Source organism: Eutrema salsugineum, unplaced genomic scaffold (assembly GCF_000478725.1).
Source record: "Eutrema salsugineum unplaced genomic scaffold, Eutsalg1_0 scaffold_5, whole genome shotgun sequence".
Taxonomy (NCBI): domain Eukaryota; kingdom Viridiplantae; phylum Streptophyta; class Magnoliopsida; order Brassicales; family Brassicaceae; genus Eutrema; species Eutrema salsugineum.
In genome coordinates, this window is record NW_006256612.1 from 15470156 (window position 1) to 15490515 (window position 20360).

At 39.7% G+C, this 20360-nt stretch overlaps 8 protein-coding genes across 12 annotated transcripts; 5 read left to right on the top strand and 3 right to left on the bottom strand.

The window, feature by feature from the left end:
• The first annotated feature begins 1531 nt into the window (after window positions 1–1531).
• Window positions 1532–5467, top strand: LOC18994698 (acyl-CoA thioesterase 2). The gene is made up of 17 exons (XM_006418385.2): window positions 1532–1668; window positions 1797–1889; window positions 2041–2108; window positions 2203–2278; window positions 2396–2442; window positions 2555–2680; window positions 2878–2955; window positions 3097–3184; window positions 3281–3393; window positions 3519–3581; window positions 3655–3710; window positions 3798–3902; window positions 4089–4145; window positions 4424–4525; window positions 4678–4726; window positions 4906–4974; window positions 5161–5467. Exons 1-17 carry the CDS (start codon window positions 1641–1643, stop codon window positions 5236–5238), a joined length of 1296 nt encoding a protein of 431 aa, XP_006418448.1. The 5' UTR covers window positions 1532–1640; the 3' UTR covers window positions 5239–5467.
• Window positions 5468–6005: 538 nt separating this feature from the next.
• On the top strand, window positions 6006–7589 carry LOC18994699 (NAC domain-containing protein 2). Its single transcript, XM_006418386.2, has 3 exons — window positions 6006–6293; window positions 6399–6676; window positions 6774–7589. Exons 1-3 carry the CDS (start codon window positions 6137–6139, stop codon window positions 7209–7211), a joined length of 873 nt encoding a protein of 290 aa, XP_006418449.1. The 5' UTR covers window positions 6006–6136; the 3' UTR covers window positions 7212–7589.
• Window positions 7590–7621: 32 nt separating this feature from the next.
• Window positions 7622–8510, bottom strand: LOC18994700. The gene is made up of 2 exons (XM_006418387.2): window positions 8363–8510; window positions 7622–7954 (listed from the first exon to the last, which is right to left on the bottom strand). Exons 1-2 carry the CDS (start codon window positions 8474–8476, stop codon window positions 7886–7888), a joined length of 183 nt encoding a protein of 60 aa, XP_006418450.1. The 5' UTR covers window positions 8477–8510; the 3' UTR covers window positions 7622–7885.
• A 124-nt stretch (window positions 8511–8634) lies between these two features.
• LOC18994701 lies at window positions 8635–9861 on the top strand. The gene is made up of 3 exons (XM_006418388.2): window positions 8635–9114; window positions 9199–9253; window positions 9347–9861. The coding sequence occupies exons 1-3, from the start codon at window positions 8737–8739 to the stop codon at window positions 9682–9684; spliced, it is 771 nt and encodes a 256-aa protein (XP_006418451.1). The 5' UTR covers window positions 8635–8736; the 3' UTR covers window positions 9685–9861.
• A 32-nt stretch (window positions 9862–9893) lies between these two features.
• On the bottom strand, window positions 9894–13593 carry LOC18994703 (probable serine/threonine-protein kinase BSK3). Its single transcript, XM_024153311.1, is given in 12 exon segments — window positions 9894–10076; window positions 10078–10185; window positions 10274–10384; window positions 10503–10835; window positions 10921–11006; window positions 11100–11205; window positions 11302–11435; window positions 11502–11637; window positions 11720–11940; window positions 12055–12178; window positions 12286–12919; window positions 13522–13593. Coding segments are annotated over 10 exon segments (1464 nt in total). The 5' UTR covers window positions 12140–12178; window positions 12286–12919; window positions 13522–13593; the 3' UTR covers window positions 9894–9932.
• Window positions 12939–13873, top strand: LOC18994704 (actin-depolymerizing factor 10). 2 transcript variants are annotated; one of them, XM_006418391.2, is made up of 3 exons: window positions 12939–13271; window positions 13366–13631; window positions 13703–13873. In XM_006418391.2, exons 1-3 carry the CDS (start codon window positions 13269–13271, stop codon window positions 13854–13856), a joined length of 423 nt encoding a protein of 140 aa, XP_006418454.1. In that variant the 5' UTR covers window positions 12939–13268; the 3' UTR covers window positions 13857–13873. The 2 variants fall into 2 exon arrangements, with proteins under 2 accessions (XP_006418454.1, XP_024009080.1); XM_024153312.1 differs by having other exon boundaries at window positions 12939–13631; window positions 13703–13856.
• Window positions 13633–16465, bottom strand: LOC18994705 (tRNA-specific adenosine deaminase 1). 2 transcript variants are annotated; one of them, XR_002898134.1, is made up of 11 exons: window positions 16185–16465; window positions 15974–16094; window positions 15713–15900; window positions 15492–15623; window positions 15253–15369; window positions 14950–15119; window positions 14806–14882; window positions 14609–14728; window positions 14433–14516; window positions 14140–14254; window positions 13633–13707 (listed from the first exon to the last, which is right to left on the bottom strand). XR_002898134.1 is itself a non-coding variant. In XM_006418392.2 (11 exons), exons 1-10 carry the CDS (start codon window positions 16327–16329, stop codon window positions 14147–14149), a joined length of 1266 nt encoding a protein of 421 aa, XP_006418455.1. In that variant the 5' UTR covers window positions 16330–16465; the 3' UTR covers window positions 13633–13707; window positions 14140–14146. The 2 variants fall into 2 exon arrangements, 1 of the variants encoding a protein (XP_006418455.1); XM_006418392.2 differs by having other exon boundaries at window positions 14433–14520.
• LOC18994706 lies at window positions 16347–20276 on the top strand. Of its 3 annotated transcripts, none has more exons than XM_024153309.1 (14): window positions 16347–16660; window positions 16732–16933; window positions 17050–17124; window positions 17189–17287; window positions 17372–17412; window positions 17599–17712; window positions 17873–18049; window positions 18120–18272; window positions 18350–18469; window positions 18563–18643; window positions 18806–19041; window positions 19295–19334; window positions 19426–19533; window positions 19737–20276. In XM_024153309.1, exons 1-14 carry the CDS (start codon window positions 16619–16621, stop codon window positions 20181–20183), a joined length of 1935 nt encoding a protein of 644 aa, XP_024009077.1. In that variant the 5' UTR covers window positions 16347–16618; the 3' UTR covers window positions 20184–20276. The 3 variants fall into 3 exon arrangements, with proteins under 3 accessions (XP_024009077.1, XP_024009078.1, XP_006418456.1); XM_024153310.1 differs by having other exon boundaries at window positions 17873–17987; window positions 18142–18272; XM_006418393.2 differs by having other exon boundaries at window positions 17873–17987; window positions 18082–18272; window positions 19737–20183.
• The last annotated feature ends 84 nt before the right edge of the window (window positions 20277–20360 follow it).

The following is a 20360-nucleotide window of genomic DNA, read 5'->3' on the forward strand; positions in this document are numbered from 1 at the left end:
AGTCAGAGACTTGAAATTTCAAAAACGTATGAAGAAGAGCAAGAAAAAACAATAACAACGGTCTTTATTTGATTTACCTTTAAAGCTTCTGCAATTTTGTCTTTAAAATTTTAATTGTTTGAATCTTTATAACGTTTATAAAATTCTCTATTTCTCCTTTAAGTTTTTTACACAATATACCGGCGATCGGAGAAATTTTGAACAATGTGGACCGTCTGATGGGGAGTAAGATTAATTCCGTAGAGATTGTGAAATGTTTTTTTTTTAACCAAGTGTGATTTGAAGTTTTTATTTACTCGACTAAATTCTTCAAAACGAATACATAGCAGCCGTCGAATAGCTTATTCAGTAAAAAAAAAAATTGATGGATAGGCGTTTTCACTGGTCAAATGAAAATAGTGAAGTGTTTTTTCCTTGGTTTCAAACTTTCAATTAAGTTTTTGTGGTGCCAAGAAAATGGCCCTTGACCAACTAATGTAACTCTGTATGGTCAATCAGCCAATCTTTGGAGGGTTTTTTAAATCAGTCTTGAAACCCGAACTCATTACATTTATTCCATTTACTCAGTCATTCTTTGTTGACCTTGATTATTAATTTACGAAATTAGGAAGAATGTATGGTCGATATATGAACACACCAATGAAGCAACTCTTAAAATTTTGGTGTCAACGGGTTATATAATTAAATTAGAGTATTATAATATTATCACATGTTCGGGAGGTTTAGATTTGAATCCATGTAGCTTACACGATTAACTCAAAACTATTATAACAGATCAAGATATATAAAACAATATTATAACAAATAGATCATAGTTTTGTAATATAACACATAATCAAATCAATGTAAGGGGGCCAGAATATATTTTTGCATGGTTCGTGATACAAACGTGCGTGCCATTATTTGAAAGCTACAAAATGTCCAGAAGCATTCGTTGTATTTGTACAAAAAGAAATATGAACGTGGATTTTCTTGTCTTGTCTTCTTTTTTTATGGTTGTTTTTTTTTTCTTCTTTTTCGCATCGTCGATTTTTTCATTTATGAAATCCAGAGTTAACATATTTTAAACAATTAGATTGCATACCCATATGTAATGTTGTATGTGTTAAATATTGTGAGTATCTGAGCATACAAAAACATTAGATTATGCAATATTTAAAAGAAAGATTAAAATATAAATCAAACCTTAAACGAGCTATCTCTGGCATTCAGTTTGTTGAGTTAGTTCCTATTTTTTTTATCATCCATATGACAATCTTCCTTTATTATTCCTCTCTTTTACTCCCAAAAATACGATTCACAGCCAATATTTTATTGGACCGACAAAGTTTGAACGTAACTGAGAGTAATTAATTATTTTTCTCTCTTCTGATTAGAAAGGATTGGCTCATTCGAGACGCCACTCTCTTCACCTAATTGATCAACAGAGTACGAGAGAGATTCAGAGTTACATATATTGCACTGAAACAAAGAAGACATAAAACGTAAATAATGTTAAATAAGTGCCCAACGGTCTAATTAGGCCCATTTACCAAATTGTGGATCATATCAAATTTACAGATTAGAGAAATCGACTTTTTTTTTTTTGGGTGGCGATCGTTCTACACAAAACAGTTAAACCGGCGATTTCTCCCGACTACATGGAATCCGCCATGAACACCGAATCAGGTAACACTTGTGTTTTGGCCGGCATCGGAAATTGAAGATCTAGAAAATTTATGTTGTGATGTACTGAGATTTTCGGCATATGTTTTATCTCCGAACGAAGGATTCCATGTTGTTGCTTTGGTTTGCAGTTTTCGAGTTCCTTGGAAACGTTCCCTTACTTCAGAAGTTGCCGAGTTCTTCTCTTAAGAAAATCGCCCAAGTTGTTGTGCTCAAACGCTACGGTCCGTGATCTCTAGGATTCTGAATTTCGATTTTTATAATTTCCGTCACATCAATCTCATTTTGAACTTTGAAGCTGCTTTAATTTTGGCTTTCACGATGTAAATCCCCGAGAGCTGCGTTGCCTCAAAAGTTAGCTATGTTCTTTTGCAGGGAAAGGGGATTATGTGATTCGTGAAGACCAAGCTTGGGATGGTTGCTATTTCATTTTTGCAGGAGAGGTTCTGCTCATATTTTTCCCTAATGATGCGTTTAGGTTCTTTGAAAGGAAAATCTGACTCTGAGATCAAATCTAATTTTGATTCTTGTTTGCAGGCTCAGGTTTCCGGACCAGCCGAAGAAGAAAATCGTTCCGAATTTCTCTTGAAAAAATATGATTACTTCGGCCATGGTGAGATGATGATTCTTTTTGACTGCTCACATTCTTCAACTTCAATCTGTTAATTAATGGTTTCGCTGAACATTTGGTTGGGTGATATACTTAGCTTCCAACTTTTTGTCTCTACAGGTATTTCTGCGCATGTTCATTCAGCAGACATAATTGCTACGTCCGAGGTTCTTGCTGAGAGCTATCTGTACTTTTGCATATATGGCTTCAAGTGTCCTTGAGTTTAAAGATATGCAAACGTTAAGAGTGTAAAATTTCTCTCGTTTTGTGTCATTGCAGCTTACATGTTTGGTGTTGCCGCGTGATCATTGTCGTTTGCTTGAGACAAATTCAATCTGGCAGTCGGATAAAGAAGTTCAGAAATGCTCTTTAGTTGAACGCATATTGCATCTGGACCCTTTAGAAGTACGGTCATCCCACTCCTGTCTTTTCCTTGTTCTCAGCTTAAACTATCCATTTTTTTTTACATTTCCCCAGAATGAAGTTATAATCTTAGCATTGTTCTTCTTGTCAGCATCTCGACATCTAGGTTTATCAGATTTTTGCTTTGCCGGTAATTGAATTGCCGTGGATCTTTTATTCTATGTGCTTCTTTCTTGTAGTTGAATATCTTCAGGGGGATCACTCTTCCTGATGCTCCCAAATTTGGAAAGGTTTTCGGAGGACAGTTTATGGGACAGGTATGGCATTTGCTCAAGTAAAGTTACAGTATGAATCTATTAAAATTGCTGATCTTATTCATTTGCATACATAGCTTCTTCTGTGTCATTTCAGGCAGAGTAACCATAACTTCTAACTCACTTCTTACCAAAATTTTACAGGCACTTGCTGCGGCATCAAAAACTGTTGATTTTCTGAAGATTGTCCACAGTTTACATTCTTATTTTCTTCTCGTTGGAGATATCGATAGTATGAACATACTTTCTGTGTGCTCTTGCCCGCCAGCAATTATGCGTTTCTTCCCTTTTAAACTCATCTAACTATCGTAGTCTGTTACTCTTGCAGTCCCCATTATATATCAAGTTCACCGCATACGTGATGGGAACAACTTTGCCACCCGAAGAGTGGATGCAATACAGAAAGGAAATATCATATTCATATTGTTGGCATCATTTCAGGTTTTCCATTTTATTCTTTCAATATGGTTAATGAATACGCTCCTCTATTATCTGCACCAAGAGAGAATGGCCTTTTAAAAACTGTGACATTAGCTTTTAAATTATCTCTTTCATTGATTTCATAGAAAGAGCAACAGGGATTTGATCACCAGGAGTCAACCATGCCCTCTGCACCAGATCCTGATACGGTAAATTGTTCCTCCAAATTTAAAAATTCAATAAATTGTAAGGGTTTTCCTTTTTCACCGTTATCTGCTGCAGCTTCTATCACTAGAGGAGTTGCGTGAACGTCGTATAACTGACCCTCATCTACCTAGGTAAGTGGTAGTGTTTTCAATTGTCTGCCAAATAATCTCAGAAGATGCAAAAGTTAGACCACTTTTCCAAATGTTTCTTCCTTTCAGGAGTTACCGAAACAAAGTTGCAACTGCAAATTTTGTTCCATGGCCTATAGATATTCGATTTTGTGATCCCAGTAATTCAACAAACCAGACAAAGTCTCCACCGAGGTGTGCTACTCACTTTAAGTCGTGAATAAATTATTTATATTATAGACTACCATAATGTAATACATTCCACCTGGAGAGCAAGCAGAACGGGTCAACCTGGTTCATGTGATTACACATGGAACTCATCACTTACTTCAAAGAGTCATTTTTTATTTAATTTTGTTTTCTGACAAAGTCCTATTGCAGATTGAGGTATTGGTTTAGAGCAAAGGGAAAGCTTTCTGATGACCAAGCTTTGCACCGGTAAGTACCTCCATCTACTTCATTATGTAAATCAGGGTAGCCATTTAAACCATGGCGATTATTCATTTGGTAACAACCCTTTTAAACTTTTAAAGCAGTACTCACTGGAGACAAGTGTTTTAGGATCACCGAATATTAATAGATTTTAATAATGCTTGAGACTCTTAAAAGTTAAAAGCTTAAACTTTCTTAATAACATTGCCAAATTTATGGTAAGCTGTTCTGTGATTTATCATTCATAGCAAACTGATCATTTGGCAAGCGACATTGTTATACAGATGTGTCGTCGCATTTGCTTCGGATTTAATATTTGCCAGCGTCAGTTTGAACCCTCACCGTAGAAAGGGCCTGAGATCTGCTGCACTTAGTCTCGACCATGCGTAAGTTTTTATTTTTATTTTCTTCATGAAGTATAAGTTTTGTATGTGTGTTATTATAGTTATTATCTGTTACATGGAGACATTATCCTGACAAGGGGTTACCAATGTTTCAGTAATTATTACTTACTCACTTTTCCTCAATTGGTTTGCAGGATGTGGTTTCATCGACCTCTAAGAGCTGATGACTGGTTGCTTTTTGTGGTAGTTTTTCCATCATTAACATTACACAGTGTTTCTTTTTAATGAAAGAAAGAAAGAAAAGGAAGATTTGATCAAAAAGAGAAGAAGATATAAACATATGTTTGATGAAATATGTCAAGTGGTTATAGACTAGTTTGACGTCTAACATTCACTTACTTACAACGATGCCTCTTGTGCAGATTGTCAGTCCAACCGCGCACATGACCCGTGGCTTTGTCAGTGGTCAAATGTTCAACAGAAAAGGAGAGGTACTCTCTACTTTTTTGTGCGTCTTTAGACATGAATCCGAGGATACATCATAAAAGTTGGCACATCTTTTACAAAGCATCGAATCTCAAATTGCTGACTGCTTAAAACTCGATATAGTTAAGATTCTTTTGGGAAAGAAAGAATTATGTAGTTACTGTTTTTTTGTGAATTAATATGTGAAACAGCTGGTTGTATCTTTAACGCAAGAGGCCTTGTTAAGAGAGGCTAGACCTCCTAAACCCTCGGTGACGTCGAAGCTCTGAATGAGCCACCGTAAGTTAGTAACGTACGAGTAGGGCTCCGCGAATAAAAGAAGAAAGATATTGGGACACCCATAACCATTTGGTAATAAAAGAATGATGTTACTTTTTTTTATTAGACAAACTCCATTTCCTTGGAATGTAATTGGTGTATGATGAGATCTATAATTATTTATACGATGTAGTAAATTCACATTTTTATCTTGCCGAGGAAAATAACTCTATTGCTCAATCGGGTTATAGTGTTGTGCACATAAAGGCACGAGACTACTACTATAAGATGATAGACTAAAACAATTTGAAGAAAACAAAAAAGGAACCGTGAAATGGAGCCGGCTAGTAAAGAAAATACAAAAACTTTATTTAACAGATGAAGCTGATCGTCGGCTCTGATATGAAGAGGAGGATGATACGAACCTTTAGCAAAAAGACAAGAAAAAAAGAAAAGTTACGGAGGGAAGTGGGACCAAAAATCCACCGACCGGAAACGAAGAATCCATAAGATAGACCCCACGGTTCGGTCGTATCGGACCGGTCGGATTTGGATTTTAGAGGCAAGTGAGTGGACCCTCAAGACGACAGACGTAAGCAGTGACAACATCACCTCATCGCCACGTCAGCAACAGACTTCTCCTCTCGAAACGTGTCCCAGCAGCGTCATCCACCCACGTGTGTTCTAGAAGCTCTTGTTCTTACTAGTACCAGATTCAGACACGTGTCCTTCCCCCTCTCCTTATATATTTGACTTTTCTCTCCTTCTTTCCAAGTTTCCCCAAGTTTCAGAGGTATAGGACTTAGGATAGGGATCAATCCAAGCATCCAACAACCCTCAATAATCTCATCACCATCTATAGTAAGGTGGTGAATTTAGGATCAGAGAGAGAGAGAGAGAGGGTAAAAAATGTCAGAATTACAGTTGCCTCCAGGATTCCGATTTCACCCTACCGATGAAGAGCTCGTCATGCACTATCTCTGCCGCAAATGTGCCTCGCAGTCCATCTCCGTCCCTATCATCGCTGAGATCGATCTCTATAAATACGATCCCTGGGAGCTTCCCGGTAATTAAATTTCTCTTAGTCTTTGTCGATTTTTTTTTAATTTAAATCTGCGATGATGATTTCTTCTTTTTTATTTGGCTAATTCAATTTCGTAAAATTTTGCAGGTTTAGCCTTGTATGGTGAGAAGGAATGGTATTTCTTTTCTCCCAGAGACAGAAAATATCCCAACGGTTCGCGTCCTAACCGGTCTGCTGGGTCAGGTTACTGGAAAGCGACTGGAGCTGATAAACCGATCGGAGTTCCTAAACCGGTCGGGATTAAGAAAGCTCTGGTTTTCTACGCCGGCAAAGCTCCAAAGGGAGAGAAAACCAATTGGATTATGCACGAGTACCGTCTCGCCGACGTTGACCGGTCGGTTCGCAAGAAGAAGAACAGTCTCAGGGTATTTAACTGATTTCTAAGATGGATCATCTTCTCTCGCTCTTGTGTTTTCTAGTTGTGGTTTAAATTTAATCCGACGGTGGTGTTGATTTTGCCAGCTGGATGACTGGGTTCTTTGCCGGATTTACAACAAAAAAGGAGCTCTCGAGAGGCGAGGACCACCTCCTCCAGAGGTTCACGGCGGCGGAGTCACAGACGAAGCCGTGGAGGAGAAGCCGAGGTTGACGGAGATGGGCATGCCTCCGCCGCCGCAGCAGACGGCAAATGAATTCGTGTATTTTGACACGTCGGATTCGGTGCCGAAGCTGCATACGACGGAGTCGAGTTGCTCGGAGCATGTGGTGTCGCCGGAGTTCACGAGCGAGGTGCAGAGCGAGCCCAAGTGGAAGGATTGGTCGGCTGCGACTAATGGCAATAATACCCTTGATTTTGGGTATAACTACATGGATGCCACCGTGGATAACGCGTTTGGAGGAGGGAGTAATCAGATGTTTCCGCTACAGGATATGTTCATGTACATGCAGAAGCCGTATTAGCTAGGATCGCCGAACGCAAACGCAAAACGCAAACGCTTGTTTGTGCGTTTATGGTAACACGAGACCCGCTTATGGTCAATGAGTGTGCCTATTCGGCGGAGCCGCTTTTCCCTATATATGTTGTTACTTTGTTATATGTTATTCCAGTGTTGGTTTATTTTTAAAAATCGTCGTCAGAGATGCGGGTAACCTCTACTCGGACGGTGGTCCATGTGTCAGTGTAGTATTACTGTTAGGTAGTAGACTTTTGTTTCCGCTTTTAAGCATGCTAAGAATATTTTTTATTTCTGCCGTGATCAATGTAGTATTTCTTTTTTCTTTTTGCTCATGATCACCAATCACTTGGCGAACATTTTTTTTAATAAGATTGTAGTTTGTCATGGGAGAACTCGACAAAACTCAATTCTTCGTATGGAACCAGCATAAATCCAGCTTTCATAAACTAACTGATTGGGTTCTTCGAACTGAGCTATATAGGTAGGTTCAAATGAACTGACTTGTTCTTAAGAACATATCTCAGTCTAAAAGAGTAAAGTGGAGACACTATACAAAGTACAGCAGTAGCCTCTCTACAAGCCACATATAAAAGGAGACGATGAACAAAGTTAAAAAGTGCTCAAACATATTCAGCTACATCTTACTTTCTATCGTCTACAGTACTGGTTCAAGTGCTGTTACTTGTTCTTTGATGGAAAGATGAACTCTTTCACAGAGTCTTGCACTGATATTATCCTCTGTTTGATCTGCAAATGCGCAAATGTAATCTCGGTAAGAAAAGATAAAACCAGACTCAAAATGACAAGAATTCTGTTAAAGATGATCAGAAACCGTTTCCTAGAGAGATGTGCTTTATTTTTTTTGGAACACTCAATCTCAGATCTCATCCGCGTTCCAACCCTAGCTACTAGCGACTATCAAGAGATCTAAACCAATAGCAATTCCAACCTACTGATTGTTGTAAGCTCCATAAAACCTAATCAGCAATTATCTGCGATTCGGTAATCTACAACATCCTCTAAAAATCGGAACGATGATATCCGCGCGCCTAAAGGCCAACAACGATGACAGAATCAAACGGAAACGAGCGATCATTATACAGAAACTTCCGAGATTAACAAAACATATTCCGAGAGAAAAGGATCGGAACTCACAGGATCAAGAGCGTTTGGCTCGGGGCCGTAATCAGCGGTTAGGAGGAAGTAGGACGCAACAGCAGTGGCCACCATAGTCGTTCTTCTCACGACCTTGTCGACTTGGGGATTCATCTCGGGACGCCCAGAAGAGAGAGATACGGAAATGGTTCACAAGACCGACCAATTTGGGTGTTTCCAGATAACAAAGAAGAAGAAATTTCATTTCAACCTCACAAGGCCCATATAATAAGGCCATCAAATATAGATAGGCCCAACCAGATTAGAACGTCGTCGTTTTTAAGATTCCTTCTGCTACGTCCCCGTGCTTGTGTCGGTTCGTCTGAAGGTGCGTTGATGGAGATCTCTTTGGGCGGTTGAAAATACCTTTGAAAATGGAGAAATCGACCTCGACCTCGACCTCGACCTCGACGGCAGCTCAAATCGCTGAACCTCCTCCTTCTGCTACCTCATCTCTTTCAGCACAAGATCTTTCGCTTCCTCCAACCGCAGATCAGAGATCTTCGCCGCCGATGGTCGCAGCTGAGTTACCTTCGCTCGCGGTGGACTTGGATAGCTCGCCATCGCTTACTCCTGGAGCGGCGGCTCAGCCACATTCAGGAGCTCAGGTGCCTCCGCCTCCGTTGATAGCAACCACCGATCCGTCGTCTAGGGGCAGAAAGCGAGCCTTGGAAGGGAATGTTCAGATCGACAACTCCAACTACTACAAGTTGCGTCTCCTTGTCAAAGATCTTCGTCCTCAAGTTCTCGAGGTACTACTAATTTAGATGCATTCGGGAGGGAAATTCGAGGTCCTGTGATGGAAATTCAGTTTACTTTCTATCTGTTACTTACAGGTACTACGAACTCCAGACTTCAGGAACTCTAAGGCAGCAATCGATATCCAAGAGAGTGAGCTCTTACACTCATTTCTTCTGTTATTCACTTTAGCTGCTTAACATGAAGTCCCAACTTTTACGAGTTGAAATATTATGATGTTTGCAGAGATGAAGCTTATCCTTGAATTGTACCAAGAGATGATTGGAGGAGCACCCAAACGTGAGAAAACAACTAAGAGCGAGTCCTTGTCCAACGGAAAGGCCATCAATCAAACACCTCAGAGTACTAGTACTGAACTGAGATCATCTAAGCCAATCTCTGTCCAAACCGACAAGCACAACTCTGACGGAGATGCCGACAAGGTGGTCGGAGGGTCGGCGTTTGGCTGGAACTTCGTAACCTATGGAGGCACAGAAGCTGTTTACTCTGGAATGTCAAAGGAAGATTACAGAGGCTCTCACCCAATTATACAAGCTGAGGCAGAGGTTGACAACACATTATAAATATGGTTTCTTAATGGAGTTTGTTTTATATTCACTTTGCTGTCCGTACATCCCATTCTCTTATGTATCAACTGAACTGAAACAATGTAGTAGCTTCTACGTTAATTAGTACAATGTTTAACTTCTAAACGCTCTTATGTATTAATTTACACACTAGATTACCTTTAGCTTGTTTCCCTTCAATTCCTTCAGAAATCAACGCTTCTTCATCTTATACCAAAACCCCAAAAAAAAAAAAAAACAAGTCTTTAGTTCTGTGTGGAAGCTGAAATCTTTCTGGCTTCAAGGTTGGACCCTTCAATAAGTGCGATATGGGATTCCTTCTCCATTCCAAGGACAGCAAGAGCAGCAGACTGGAGATACAATGCAACGTACCACACTGGTGAAATGCCTTTGAGCCTTCATTGCATCATCTAAGGCTTCTTTCCCCATCTTACTCATTAAGTAACATAGACTTCGCCGCACGAAGACTGTTGCAGAGATCATTCCCAAATCAAGAAACTAGGGCCAACATTTATATACAGGGACACTGTCAACTCAAGAGGAAGGTCATGTTACAGATTCAAGTGCGAAAGAACCACAGACCGACCTGCGTGTAACAGTCAATGGCTTCACTAAAGTCTTTCCGTCTAAACGCAATATCGCCTTTTTTCTTCCAGTCTACGGCCTCTTGCATCTGCTCCGTCCATAGAAACGAAAGCTGCATTTAAACATGTCACATAAAAACCATGAAGAGGCCCTCATGGGATGGGAACGGTAAGGGTTGTAACTTCTAAGTGATTTGACAGTTGATATAACCGAAAAACCTGTCGACTTACGTCTTCATCATCTTTGTATCCAATTTTATCCAACATCTCAAGCATAGCGTTCAGGTCTTTTCTCAAACAAGCCTCGCCTAAAGGAGACAGAGGTGACACAAAAGTACCACTCTGAGGCAGACCCATTAGAACATGTGACGGAACATCTGTGTCTTTCTGGAGAGATATCAGTGCAGGGACCAAAGATTTTATGTTTGGTCGCTCACGAGCATCATACTGGAGACAACGAGATGCCAGGCGTACTAGCTCGGTGACATCAGTGTCAGAAAATTGTCCCTCCAAGCAGGAATCGGTTAGACGCTCAAGATTTCCGTCTCGAATCAAATCAAGTGCCTAAACACACAAGAAAAGGCTGAGCTAATTAGTAAAGAGGATTCCGAGAAACACAATTATAGTAGTTACCATGGACACTTTATACATGGCTAGGGGGAATATGCTTTCCAGTGAGAAGATCAAGCAGAAGAGTGCCAAAGCTGTAAATCACACACTCCGCTGTAATTCTCCCTGTAACAACACACACACTTGATCTCAATATCTTATCAATCTCGTTGGAATAAATATGCGCGCCATACAGGGACTTGGAACAACAATTTTTACCAGTTCCTAGGTACTCGGGAGGGGTAAAAGCAGGGTTTGTGGTGTAACTTTTCCCATCCCGACTGTTCTTCATTAATCCAAATGTTGAAAGTCTTGGATTGCATTCCTTAAAAAGAAGATCGTTAAACGCTTGAATGAAAGGCGTAAAGCATAAAAACACGACATTTGTTTGATCCGAGAAAAGCTTAGTTTACGGAATTACCTCATCAAATAAAACTCTGTAAGCATTGAGATCATGATACAGAGTGCGTCCTTTGTTAATAGAATATTCAAGAGCTTCTGAAAGGTATAAAACAACCCGTAGTCGCATAGCCCATCTCGTCGGTTGTGTTTCCCCTGTTACAGAAAATGTGTTAAGCAAATACTAAGACAGCATCTAAATTTTATCAAAGGCTTGTGTACAGTGGAAAATATGTCTGGCTAGCGTCTGATTAGGCATAAACTCAGCCACAAGTAGTCTCTCGCCGCCTTCACAGCAACAACCAAGTAAATTGGCCATTCTTTTGCTGCGTAACTGACCAACCAATCTTGCTTCTTCCTGGAGACGGAAATATCCAAAGTTAAAAGAGAAGCGAGAAATGGCATTATTATTAGATAAAACTGAAACATGCATATCATACCAGGAATTGGGATGGATCAGGCCAGGCCATTCGAGAAAAGCGCTTGATAGCAATCTTCTGATGATTCTCCAGTTTTCCTTTATAGACAACATTTGGAGCTGTTGCTCCGTCTTCAGATACAACATTGTCCAAAGCGAAACCAGAGGTGGCGATCTTAAGCTGTTCTAGTGTGTATTCACGAAAAGGCAGCACATCTGTTACCTCACTATTCTCTTCGTTATCTGTAATTTCAAGATAACAAAACAAACAAACAAAAAAAGGGATTAAGAAAACAGCCACGATAAAAAAAAAAAAAAAAAAAAAGAGCTAACAAGAGAGCCAAAGAGAGACTTCACCAACATGTGGAGCTTCAAGAAGAGCAAATTTGTGTGATGACGAATTCCTGCAACATGTAGCAATCTTAGAGCCTTGACCTCCCATAAGGAATTGTCTCTTCTTCGTCAACAACAACGGTAATGCCTGGGAACAAGGATAAACTTCTGAGAGAGAGAGAGAGAGAGAGAGAGAGAGAGAGATCAAATTAAAGATGAATCTTTTTCTCATCATTTCTATGAGTCAAGTCGTACCTTGTCGAGTCGCTACCCATTCTGGTGATTCAACCGGATAGTGACAGTGAGGCATGTAAACAGAATCCAGTCAAATAATATACCGAGAAAGTCGATGAATAATAATATTATGGTTGGAGAAGGCAGTAGCCAGCAGAGAATCTAGCGGCCACAATTTTACACACAAATCAATTCAATTATTTTTTTAAGGGGAAAATAAGAAAAGCATCACCTGGAATATAAAGGCCAGTGGCCTCTCTTTCTCTCTTTTTATAGAAAAAAGAAAAGAAAAAAAGAACAGAGATGTTTCCCGTTGGATTTCGCCGTAGTCATGTTTCAGTTATAGGCCTTTATCTACTGATACATGGGCTTTTGTTGGGCTCAGTTCGTTGCTTACTCTATATGCCTCACCAGTAAACCAAAATTTATTAGAAATAATGTTTTGGTCGTTGCATTTTTTGAATGAGACAATCCTATGCTTTCTCTTTTTGTTATCGATTCAATGAGTAGTTTGCTTCAACATTATTTGGATAGTCATAATATCAGTGATAAACCCATGTTAAGAAAAATGACCAACTCGTATTTTCTGTGAAGGTAAATTCTTGTTCCCGCTAAATTCTAACAGGAGTAGCAAAGGTCCACACTACGACCAATCCTGAGAGGAAAGAACAAGTCAGAAAAATTATTTGAAAAAAAAAAAATCAAAGACAAACATGTACATCATGAAACCTCAACTTCTCAATAATGTCCGGAACAAACTTCACCACATGTGCTTACATACACACATAGATACTTGTCTATGCGTGAATAAAATATATGACTCCCTCTAATAATAAAATCTAATGAAGTAAATATGGGCACAACGTGACAGCATCAAAGTCTTCTTCGTTTAAAGACGTGACCAGCCTAATGACCCAACCCACCTTACTTCTTCCCACCCTCTAAAACCCCCTTGTGCCTTCTCCTAGTTTCCAATCATCAATCCCGAATTTCAAGCAGAGAACATGGTAAGTTCCTTCATTTCATTTTATCAATCTGCTAATGCCGATGATGTTATGTGTTTGTGATCATATAAGTTATATGTGTGTGTGTGTTGTGCAGGCGAATTCAGCGTCTGGGATGCACGTAAGCGATGAGTGCAAGCTCAAGTTCTTGGAGTTAAAAGCAAAGAGGAACTATAGGTTTATTGTGTTCAAAATTGATGAGAAGGCTCAGCAAGTTATGATAGACATGGTTGGGAATCCAGAAGAAACTTACGACGACTTCACCAAATGTATGCCTGAGAACGAGTGCCGATATGCTGTCTATGACTTCGATTTCACCACTCCTGAGAACTGCCAGAAGAGCAAGATCTTTTTCATCGCATGGTACAACTTCTTGCCCCTTGTTTTGAAATGTAGTTTTCTTATATAATTGAGACATCGCCTTGCTTCTTCAGGTCACCTGATACATCAAGAGTGCGGAGTAAGATGTTGTATGCAAGCTCAAAGGACAGATTCAAGAGGGAATTGGATGGGATTCAGGTTGAATTGCAAGCAACAGATCCTAGCGAGATGAGCCTCGACATCATCAAAGGACGAGTCAATCTCTAAAATGGAACTTACTGCATCTACAATTCGTTTCTGTCAAATTCATAATTTCTGCTTTCATTTTCTTGGTTTATTTTCTGCTTTACTTCTTCGCTCTTTGTATTTTCTGTGATTCAAGGTATCACCTCTTTTTTCTTCTTTTTTTTTTTTTGGAACGCAATACTCAGTTAATTATTTTTCTTCCCTAAACAAAGATGTCAAAATCCGGCAAATTGTTGACGATAATGAACTAATGATGCAATGCAAAGAAAGTAAGTTGATAGAGAGAGCGAATAGGAGGGCATACCTCACGACTAATTTATCAGAAAATCCTCGTAATTCAAGGGTTTTGTTAGCCAATTGTTGAATGAATACTTTCCTTTAAAAATCTTTGACATCGAAGAATATTCTGTAGCTTTGTCCTGCATAGAATTAAAACAAAAAAAAAAAAAACGGAAATCTTCTCAGAATACAATATCACAATCTTGCCGCATGCATGTTAAAGTCAAACACTCGTCAAGAGATTCATACACTTTAAGTGCCAGCGAAAGTATGTTAACCTAGAATGAAGCAGCAGAAAAGAAGCAGCATCACACGCACCTTCAGTTCTCGGTAAGATCCTATTGACTTAGTAGATTCACTGTTGTGCCCATAAGTTTCTTTCAAGAATAGCTCCAGTAACCGCTGTCTAGTAAAAGATATGAAAATGATATCACAGCCTAATCATAAATAGAAAAAAGTAATGTCATGCTTGGATAGCAAAGCTCCCCCCTTACTTGCATATAGATGATTGAGTAGACGGATACAGAGCTCCTCTCGCTGAGGTGCCTTGCTTTCTACCGGTTGTTCCAAGAATTACTTCGTGTAAGCCGGAGCGGTTCCAACACAAGGAATAGCTAAGAGACAACAAATAAATCGTCACATTGTAAGAAACAATGAAAAGGACGAAGAGTTAAGAGCATTGAAAACTAACCCGCATGTTAAGGTAGCTTGAGCAGTTTCTGAATGCTGGAATTCTGAAGGTGGTACTGGAGCTACGAAAAACAGTGGCTGGAAAGGAATTAGAACAATGTCTGATATTTACATGATACGTTGGTAATAAAAGCAGCTAATGAACCTCGTTCAAACGGAAGGAAGGAAGTAGCTCATCCGATAAAGGTAGGATCCTCTCATACAAAGATCTTCGCAAGTGATCAGCCAAAGAAAAATTGTCAGGACAGTGCAGAGATTGTCCAGCGGTGATGGTAGAAATATACACAGGCTGAAGGACTTGGGAAAGCAATGCCCCTGAAGTAAAAACACACAAGGAGGAAGATTCTCATAAGATACCCACAGGAACAAATTTTATTTGACATATCTGCAAGATGCAATTAAAAGTTTAGAACGGCTTGCAGAAACATTAGCAGATTAGAGAAGAAACCTTGAACTCCAAGAACATTCCATCGAGCTATCTTATCCGAACAGCTGACAGAGAGTGTTGTTTCACCGCGACCAGGCTTTCTTTGTACCATGTCTGTTACTCGTGAGGAGGCATTACCTGAAACGGAGGCATTTGCACATCCTATTAAACAGATACCATCCATATACTAGATCACAGGAAGGTAGAGAACATTGTTGCAAGTATGAGGGAGGAGACATGAATACATTTGTTGCTAATACCTATCTCTGGAACATCAGAAGGGCCCGAGGAGCAAATGTGAGAACCTTTATCCAACAATGACTCATCATCTACCTGTGTTGATGGAATCTTTTTCAGTGCATACAAGGGTGAACTAGTAGAAGCATAACCACCTACATACGACAAACACGTCAATGCCAACATTCTTGAAACGAAAGCGAGAAATCAAAAGGAAGAAAACAAAGAAATTGAAGATGATTACATGGTAACTGAGAAATGTACATATGCAAGTGGCAGCCCGGCTTGAGCTTGTATTTCACAACTCCAGGGCAGCTTGGGTCTAACTCTAACTCTAGTGTTTGGCTATCATTCCTCTGACGCTTGGCTTCATTACAACATGTTCTCTTATCCCAAGTCCCTTGCATCCGCTGAATCTCGGAATAGAAGAACCTGGCGAGATTTACATTAAGAGAATGCGCAACAAGGTAAAAAAAGCAGCAAAAAGCTTGAGACATAAACGAACCTCAAGAGAGCTCTTCTGGCGACAACTTCGGCATGAGAATCGTTGACAATGTCCCCACGGGGACTCAACAGCGACCGGCTAACACACTTGGTCCCCGTCCCTAACGCTATGACTAGCGGCTCTGGTGTCACACAAACCCTAATTGCTCAGAATCGAAAGAAGGAAACCAAAAGAAAAAAAAAAAAGTATTCTAAGAAGAGAAATAAGAGACCTTGGGAAGGAGAAGAGAAGAGGAAAGCGGATAAGACGGTGACTTCACGTCCCTGAGGTTTGCCCTTCTTGGGAAGAGAGATATAAGCCGATACAACCTTCTCCGAAACTATCTCTCCCCAATCGCTGGGGAATCCTTCCTCCATTGGATCGATGGGAATTTTCCGACTCCAGTCTCGGTCTCTCTCGCAGTGACAAATAAATTGAAGGGAAGATACCTATAGTTTCAAAAGTTTACTCGGAAAATAAAAGTCACTTGAATCAAATGGGATAAGCATAATCTCAAGGAAGCGTCTCACACTCACTCTTGTTAAAAAAAAAAAGAAAGAAAGCATAAACTCGCTTTCTTCTCTCTAAAATTCAAACTCGACCTCAGCTTAAACTAATCGGTGATCGACTTCAAAATCCTTAATTTTTGTAGGGGATTCTGCTTTCATGGACGGCAAACAGAATCTCTGTGATTGTGTGATAAAGTTGGTAAGAAACCTCAAATTTTGTTTCATCCATTTTCTCCCGGACGTGAATGATTTTTTTGCATTGAATTTCAGAGAGAGAATCCGAAGAGGCGAAAGGAGAAGGTTTACGTGGGATGTGGCGCTGGATTCGGCGGCGATAGGCCATTGGCAGCTCTCAAACTGCTTGAGCGAGTTGAAGAGATAAACTATATAGTCCTTGAGTGCTTAGCCGAACGAACATTGGCTGATCGCTGGCTCTCTATGGCTTCTGGCGGTGACGGCTACGACCCTCGTGGTATCTTCTTTCCTTTGACTAGTTTGGATGTTGTCTAAACAGAATTAAGAATGTACTCTTTCTTTTCTTTTCTTTTTTGGATAAGAATCATCATTCTTTTTCTGCTCTTTTTCCAGTTTCAGAGTGGATGCATTTGTTACTACCTTTGGCTGTGGAGAAAGGCACTTGTATAATCACCAACATGGGTGCAAGTAAGACATCCCTTCGAATCTATTCTTCTTTTTCCATTCTGAAATGAAATTCACTGTCGTGTAGTTGATCCCTCTGGTGCTCAGAAGAAAGTTCTTGAGGTTGCCAGTGAATTAGGGATCACAATTTCCGTGGCTGTGGCTCATGAGGTGCATGCTGAAACTGGTACTAGCTACCTAGCAACCTTAATGGATCATTTATACTTTCCACTCCTGGCTAGTCTAACCCTTGTCTTTCTATCTTACTTAGGCTCTGGATTATCTTTTGGCGGTCAATATTCCTCTGAGGGGGTAGGTTTCTGGTTCTCTAACTCCTGATCGTCTGCGTCAATGGGATACTATCATCTGCTTACAATTATTTTGACATATTACAAAAGATATATGTACACATGGTTATGTTACGAGAGTTAAGAATTTGAACTTCAAATTTTATTCAGCTCCTCCTAGTCATATGTCTGTGTATTCTTCTTGTTGAAGGGTACTAGCACTTATCTTGGAGCAGCTCCTATTGTTGAATGCCTGGAGAACTACCGACCAGACGTGATCATTACTTCAAGAGTAGCTGATGCTGCCTTATTTTTAGCACCAATGGTGAGGACTTGTTATCTTTCCAGTTATCTAATATCTTGCATGTCAGTTCAGTTTTGTTATCATATATATTCATCGCTCCTTCCCCCCTTTGGCTTGAATTAGATTCAACAGTCTTTTCTGTTTCTGATTAAATCTGATCAGTTCCTTGCTGCATGGTTAGGTCTATGAACTAGGTTGGAATTGGAACGACTTGGAGCTGCTAGCTCAGGGAACTCTTGCGGGCCACCTTCTGGAATGCGGTTGTCAGCTCACTGGTGGATACTTCATGCATCCAGGTGCGTTTCAACACTTACTGGCGCAGGGAAGAGTTAATGGGCTGCTCTTCTTTTTATTATCGGTATGGTCATTTCGTTCTTCAATATTCTCTAGGTGACCAGTTTAGAGACATGGCTTTCCCTCTCCTCCAGGATTTGTCACTTCCTTATGCAGAAATTGGCTATGACGGGAAAGTATGTGTATTAAAGGCTGAAGGCAGTGGTGGAATTTTAGATACATGTACTTGCGCTGAGCAACTTCTATATGAAATTGCTGATCCTAGTGCCTACATTACACCTGATGTGGTAAGTTAGAAGAACAAAATCTAGAAGAAATATATTTAACAACAACGAAACAGTCGATTTACAAACCTTCTTGGCAGGTAATTGATATTCGAGACGTTTGTTTCCTTCCCCTGTCAGAGTGCAAAGTACAATGCAGTGGAGCAAAACCATCCGCTAACACTGCTGTGCCTGAGAAACTCCTGCGGTTGATTCCAAAGGTTGTTTATCCATAGAAACATGCTGGTAGCATAGATTTGTTTCACTGAAGAGCAACCTAGGTTTGGTTCTATAATTTCGTACTTTCTTTGCAGGAGTGTGGTTGGAAAGGATGGGGAGAAATATCTTATGGAGGACATGGATCTAATCAACGTGCTAAAGCTTCAGAGTTTTTGGTGTGCCTATGATTAAAATTTCTATGATGTAGTTGCATTATTTGACCCTATATGAGTTTGTTTCATTTGAAAGGACTCTTTGTAGTGCCGGGAATTGCAGTTTCATTTCTTAACAAGTGTGTACGTATTTTTATTGTGTTTTTTTTTTTCTTTTCCTGTCAGGTTCGATCTTGGATGGAAGAAACCATTCCTGGTGTTAACCATTGTATTCTTTCTTATGTGATTGGGCTTGATAGCTTGAAGGCAACAAGCAACGGCGCTGAATCATCTTGGCAGTCAAGTGGAGATAATAGATTACGCATGGATGGTCTGTTCAAACTGAAGGAACATGCGGTCCAGTTAACGAAAGAGTTTACTGCTTTATATACAAACGGACCAGCTGGTGGTGGTGGAGTAAGGTAATTCCTTCACTTTGATTTTTGCTCAAGATTAGAGCAATATCTCAATCCAATGCTTATTGTAGAATTGCACTAGTACCAGTTCCTGTTGATTTGAGACATCTTATGCCTAGGGACTTGACAAATAATTATGCAATCTTTATATTGGCAATCGATCTCAATGTATTGAAACTAGTTATTTAACTTAAAAGAGAGCATATGAGATTCGTGATGGTTTTTTTGGTTTGACTTGACTGCTTGTAATAATATGCAGTACCGGACACAAGATGGAGATTGTTCTTGAAAAGCGTTTGGTATGTTATCCCCATCATGAATTTTTAAACTAATAGAGCCTTGGATCAGACAATTTCACGGCTTCTGATGTTATATGTTGGGTTTATCCAGGTAAGCCGTGAATCTGTAATGTGGAAAACTGGACTTCAGCACAACAAGGCATCAGAGTCAGAGACCCCTAAACATCGTTTTCGAGTTGCGCAAGAGGAACTCTGCAAGGTTAGTGAGAAAGAACTTACTAAAGTACTAGTTGTGATGACCAATAGATAATGGAAATAAACATGACCCGAATTCAAATCCCTTGGTAAATCAATCTAGTGTATGGACGAGTCTGTGTGTGTATACAAAAATAAAAACAAATTAGCAAACATGTGTACTTCTAACTAAACCAACTAATAGCTTGGTATTGCTTCCATGTGTAGATCCCTAAGGATAATCAGAATAACGTTAGATTGAGAGGCGATCAATGGACGGGTTCATCTGGACTTGATCACTCTCCTGCTCCATCTGGCCAAAAGATCCCGCTCTACTCTGTTGCTCATAGCCGGGCTGGTGATAAAGGAAACGACATAAACTTCTCAGTAATCCCACATTATCCTCCAGATATCGAGCGCCTGAAACTCGTCATTACTCCTCAATGGGTTAAAAATGTGATGTCAGTTCTGTTATCAACCTCTTCGTTTCTTGAAAACGATGCAAAACCAATGGATGAAAATGTGTCAGTAGAGATATATGATGTTAAAGGCATTCATGCTTTGAATGTTGTCGTACGGAACATATTAGATGGTGGAGTCAACTGTTCCAGGAGGATTGATCGACACGGAAAGACAATATCAGATCTCATCTTGTGCCAACAAGTTGTGTTATAAGACTACTTTATTTTACATATTTTTCTATTCAGATATTGTATGTTACTACAATATAATTCTACTATCTATATTATATATTGCAAAAGAAGAAATCGACTTAGTGGTGCTTCACTTTCTTGTTGATCCCTTTTTTTTGTAGAATAATTGCTTCTATTTACAGCCGGGTATCTTGATATA

Excerpts from the sequence above, each read along its gene's own strand:
- LOC18994706 (XM_024153309.1), top strand. The coding sequence starts at position 16,619 with ATGGACGGCAAACAGAATCTCTGTGATTGTGTGATAAAGTTG. Across the intron at positions 17,125-17,188 it reads AATCACCAACATGGGTGCAA|TTGATCCCTCTGGTGCTCAG; the intron begins GTAAGACATCCC and ends ACTGTCGTGTAG. Across the intron at positions 18,050-18,119 it reads TGCTCTTCTTTTTATTATCG|GATTTGTCACTTCCTTATGC; the intron begins GTATGGTCATTT and ends CCTCTCCTCCAG.
- LOC18994704 (XM_024153312.1), top strand. The coding sequence starts at position 13,306 with ATGCCGATGATGTTATGTGTTTGTGATCATATAAGTTATATGTGTGTG. Across the intron at positions 13,632-13,702 it reads AAGATCTTTTTCATCGCATG|GTCACCTGATACATCAAGAG; the intron begins GTACAACTTCTT and ends TTGCTTCTTCAG.
- LOC18994699 (XM_006418386.2), top strand. The coding sequence starts at position 6,137 with ATGTCAGAATTACAGTTGCCTCCAGGATTCCGATTTCACCCTACCGAT. Across the intron at positions 6,294-6,398 it reads CGATCCCTGGGAGCTTCCCG|GTTTAGCCTTGTATGGTGAG; the intron begins GTAATTAAATTT and ends AAAATTTTGCAG. Across the intron at positions 6,677-6,773 it reads AGAAGAAGAACAGTCTCAGG|CTGGATGACTGGGTTCTTTG; the intron begins GTATTTAACTGA and ends TGATTTTGCCAG.
- LOC18994705 (XM_006418392.2), bottom strand. The coding sequence starts at position 16,329 with ATGGAGGAAGGATTCCCCAGCGATTGGGGAGAGATAGTTTCGGAGAAG. Across the intron at positions 15,370-15,491 it reads TTCTGATGTTCCAGAGATAG|GTAATGCCTCCTCACGAGTA; the intron begins GTATTAGCAACA and ends CCTCCGTTTCAG. Across the intron at positions 14,521-14,608 it reads ACTCAATCATCTATATGCAA|ACAGCGGTTACTGGAGCTAT; the intron begins GTAAGGGGGGAG and ends ATCTTTTACTAG.
- LOC18994700 (XM_006418387.2), bottom strand. The coding sequence starts at position 8,476 with ATGAATCCCCAAGTCGACAAGGTCGTGAGAAGAACGACTATGGTGGCC. Across the intron at positions 7,955-8,362 it reads AGCCAAACGCTCTTGATCCT|ATCAAACAGAGGATAATATC; the intron begins GTGAGTTCCGAT and ends GCGCATTTGCAG.
- LOC18994698 (XM_006418385.2), top strand. The coding sequence starts at position 1,641 with ATGGAATCCGCCATGAACACCGAATCAG. Across the intron at positions 2,279-2,395 it reads ATATGATTACTTCGGCCATG|GTATTTCTGCGCATGTTCAT; the intron begins GTGAGATGATGA and ends TTGTCTCTACAG. Across the intron at positions 4,146-4,423 it reads GATGACCAAGCTTTGCACCG|ATGTGTCGTCGCATTTGCTT; the intron begins GTAAGTACCTCC and ends ATTGTTATACAG.
- LOC18994701 (XM_006418388.2), top strand. The coding sequence starts at position 8,737 with ATGGAGAAATCGACCTCGACCTCGACCTCGACCTCGACGGCAGCTCAA. Across the intron at positions 9,115-9,198 it reads TTCGTCCTCAAGTTCTCGAG|GTACTACGAACTCCAGACTT; the intron begins GTACTACTAATT and ends TGTTACTTACAG. Across the intron at positions 9,254-9,346 it reads AGCAATCGATATCCAAGAGA|AGATGAAGCTTATCCTTGAA; the intron begins GTGAGCTCTTAC and ends TGATGTTTGCAG.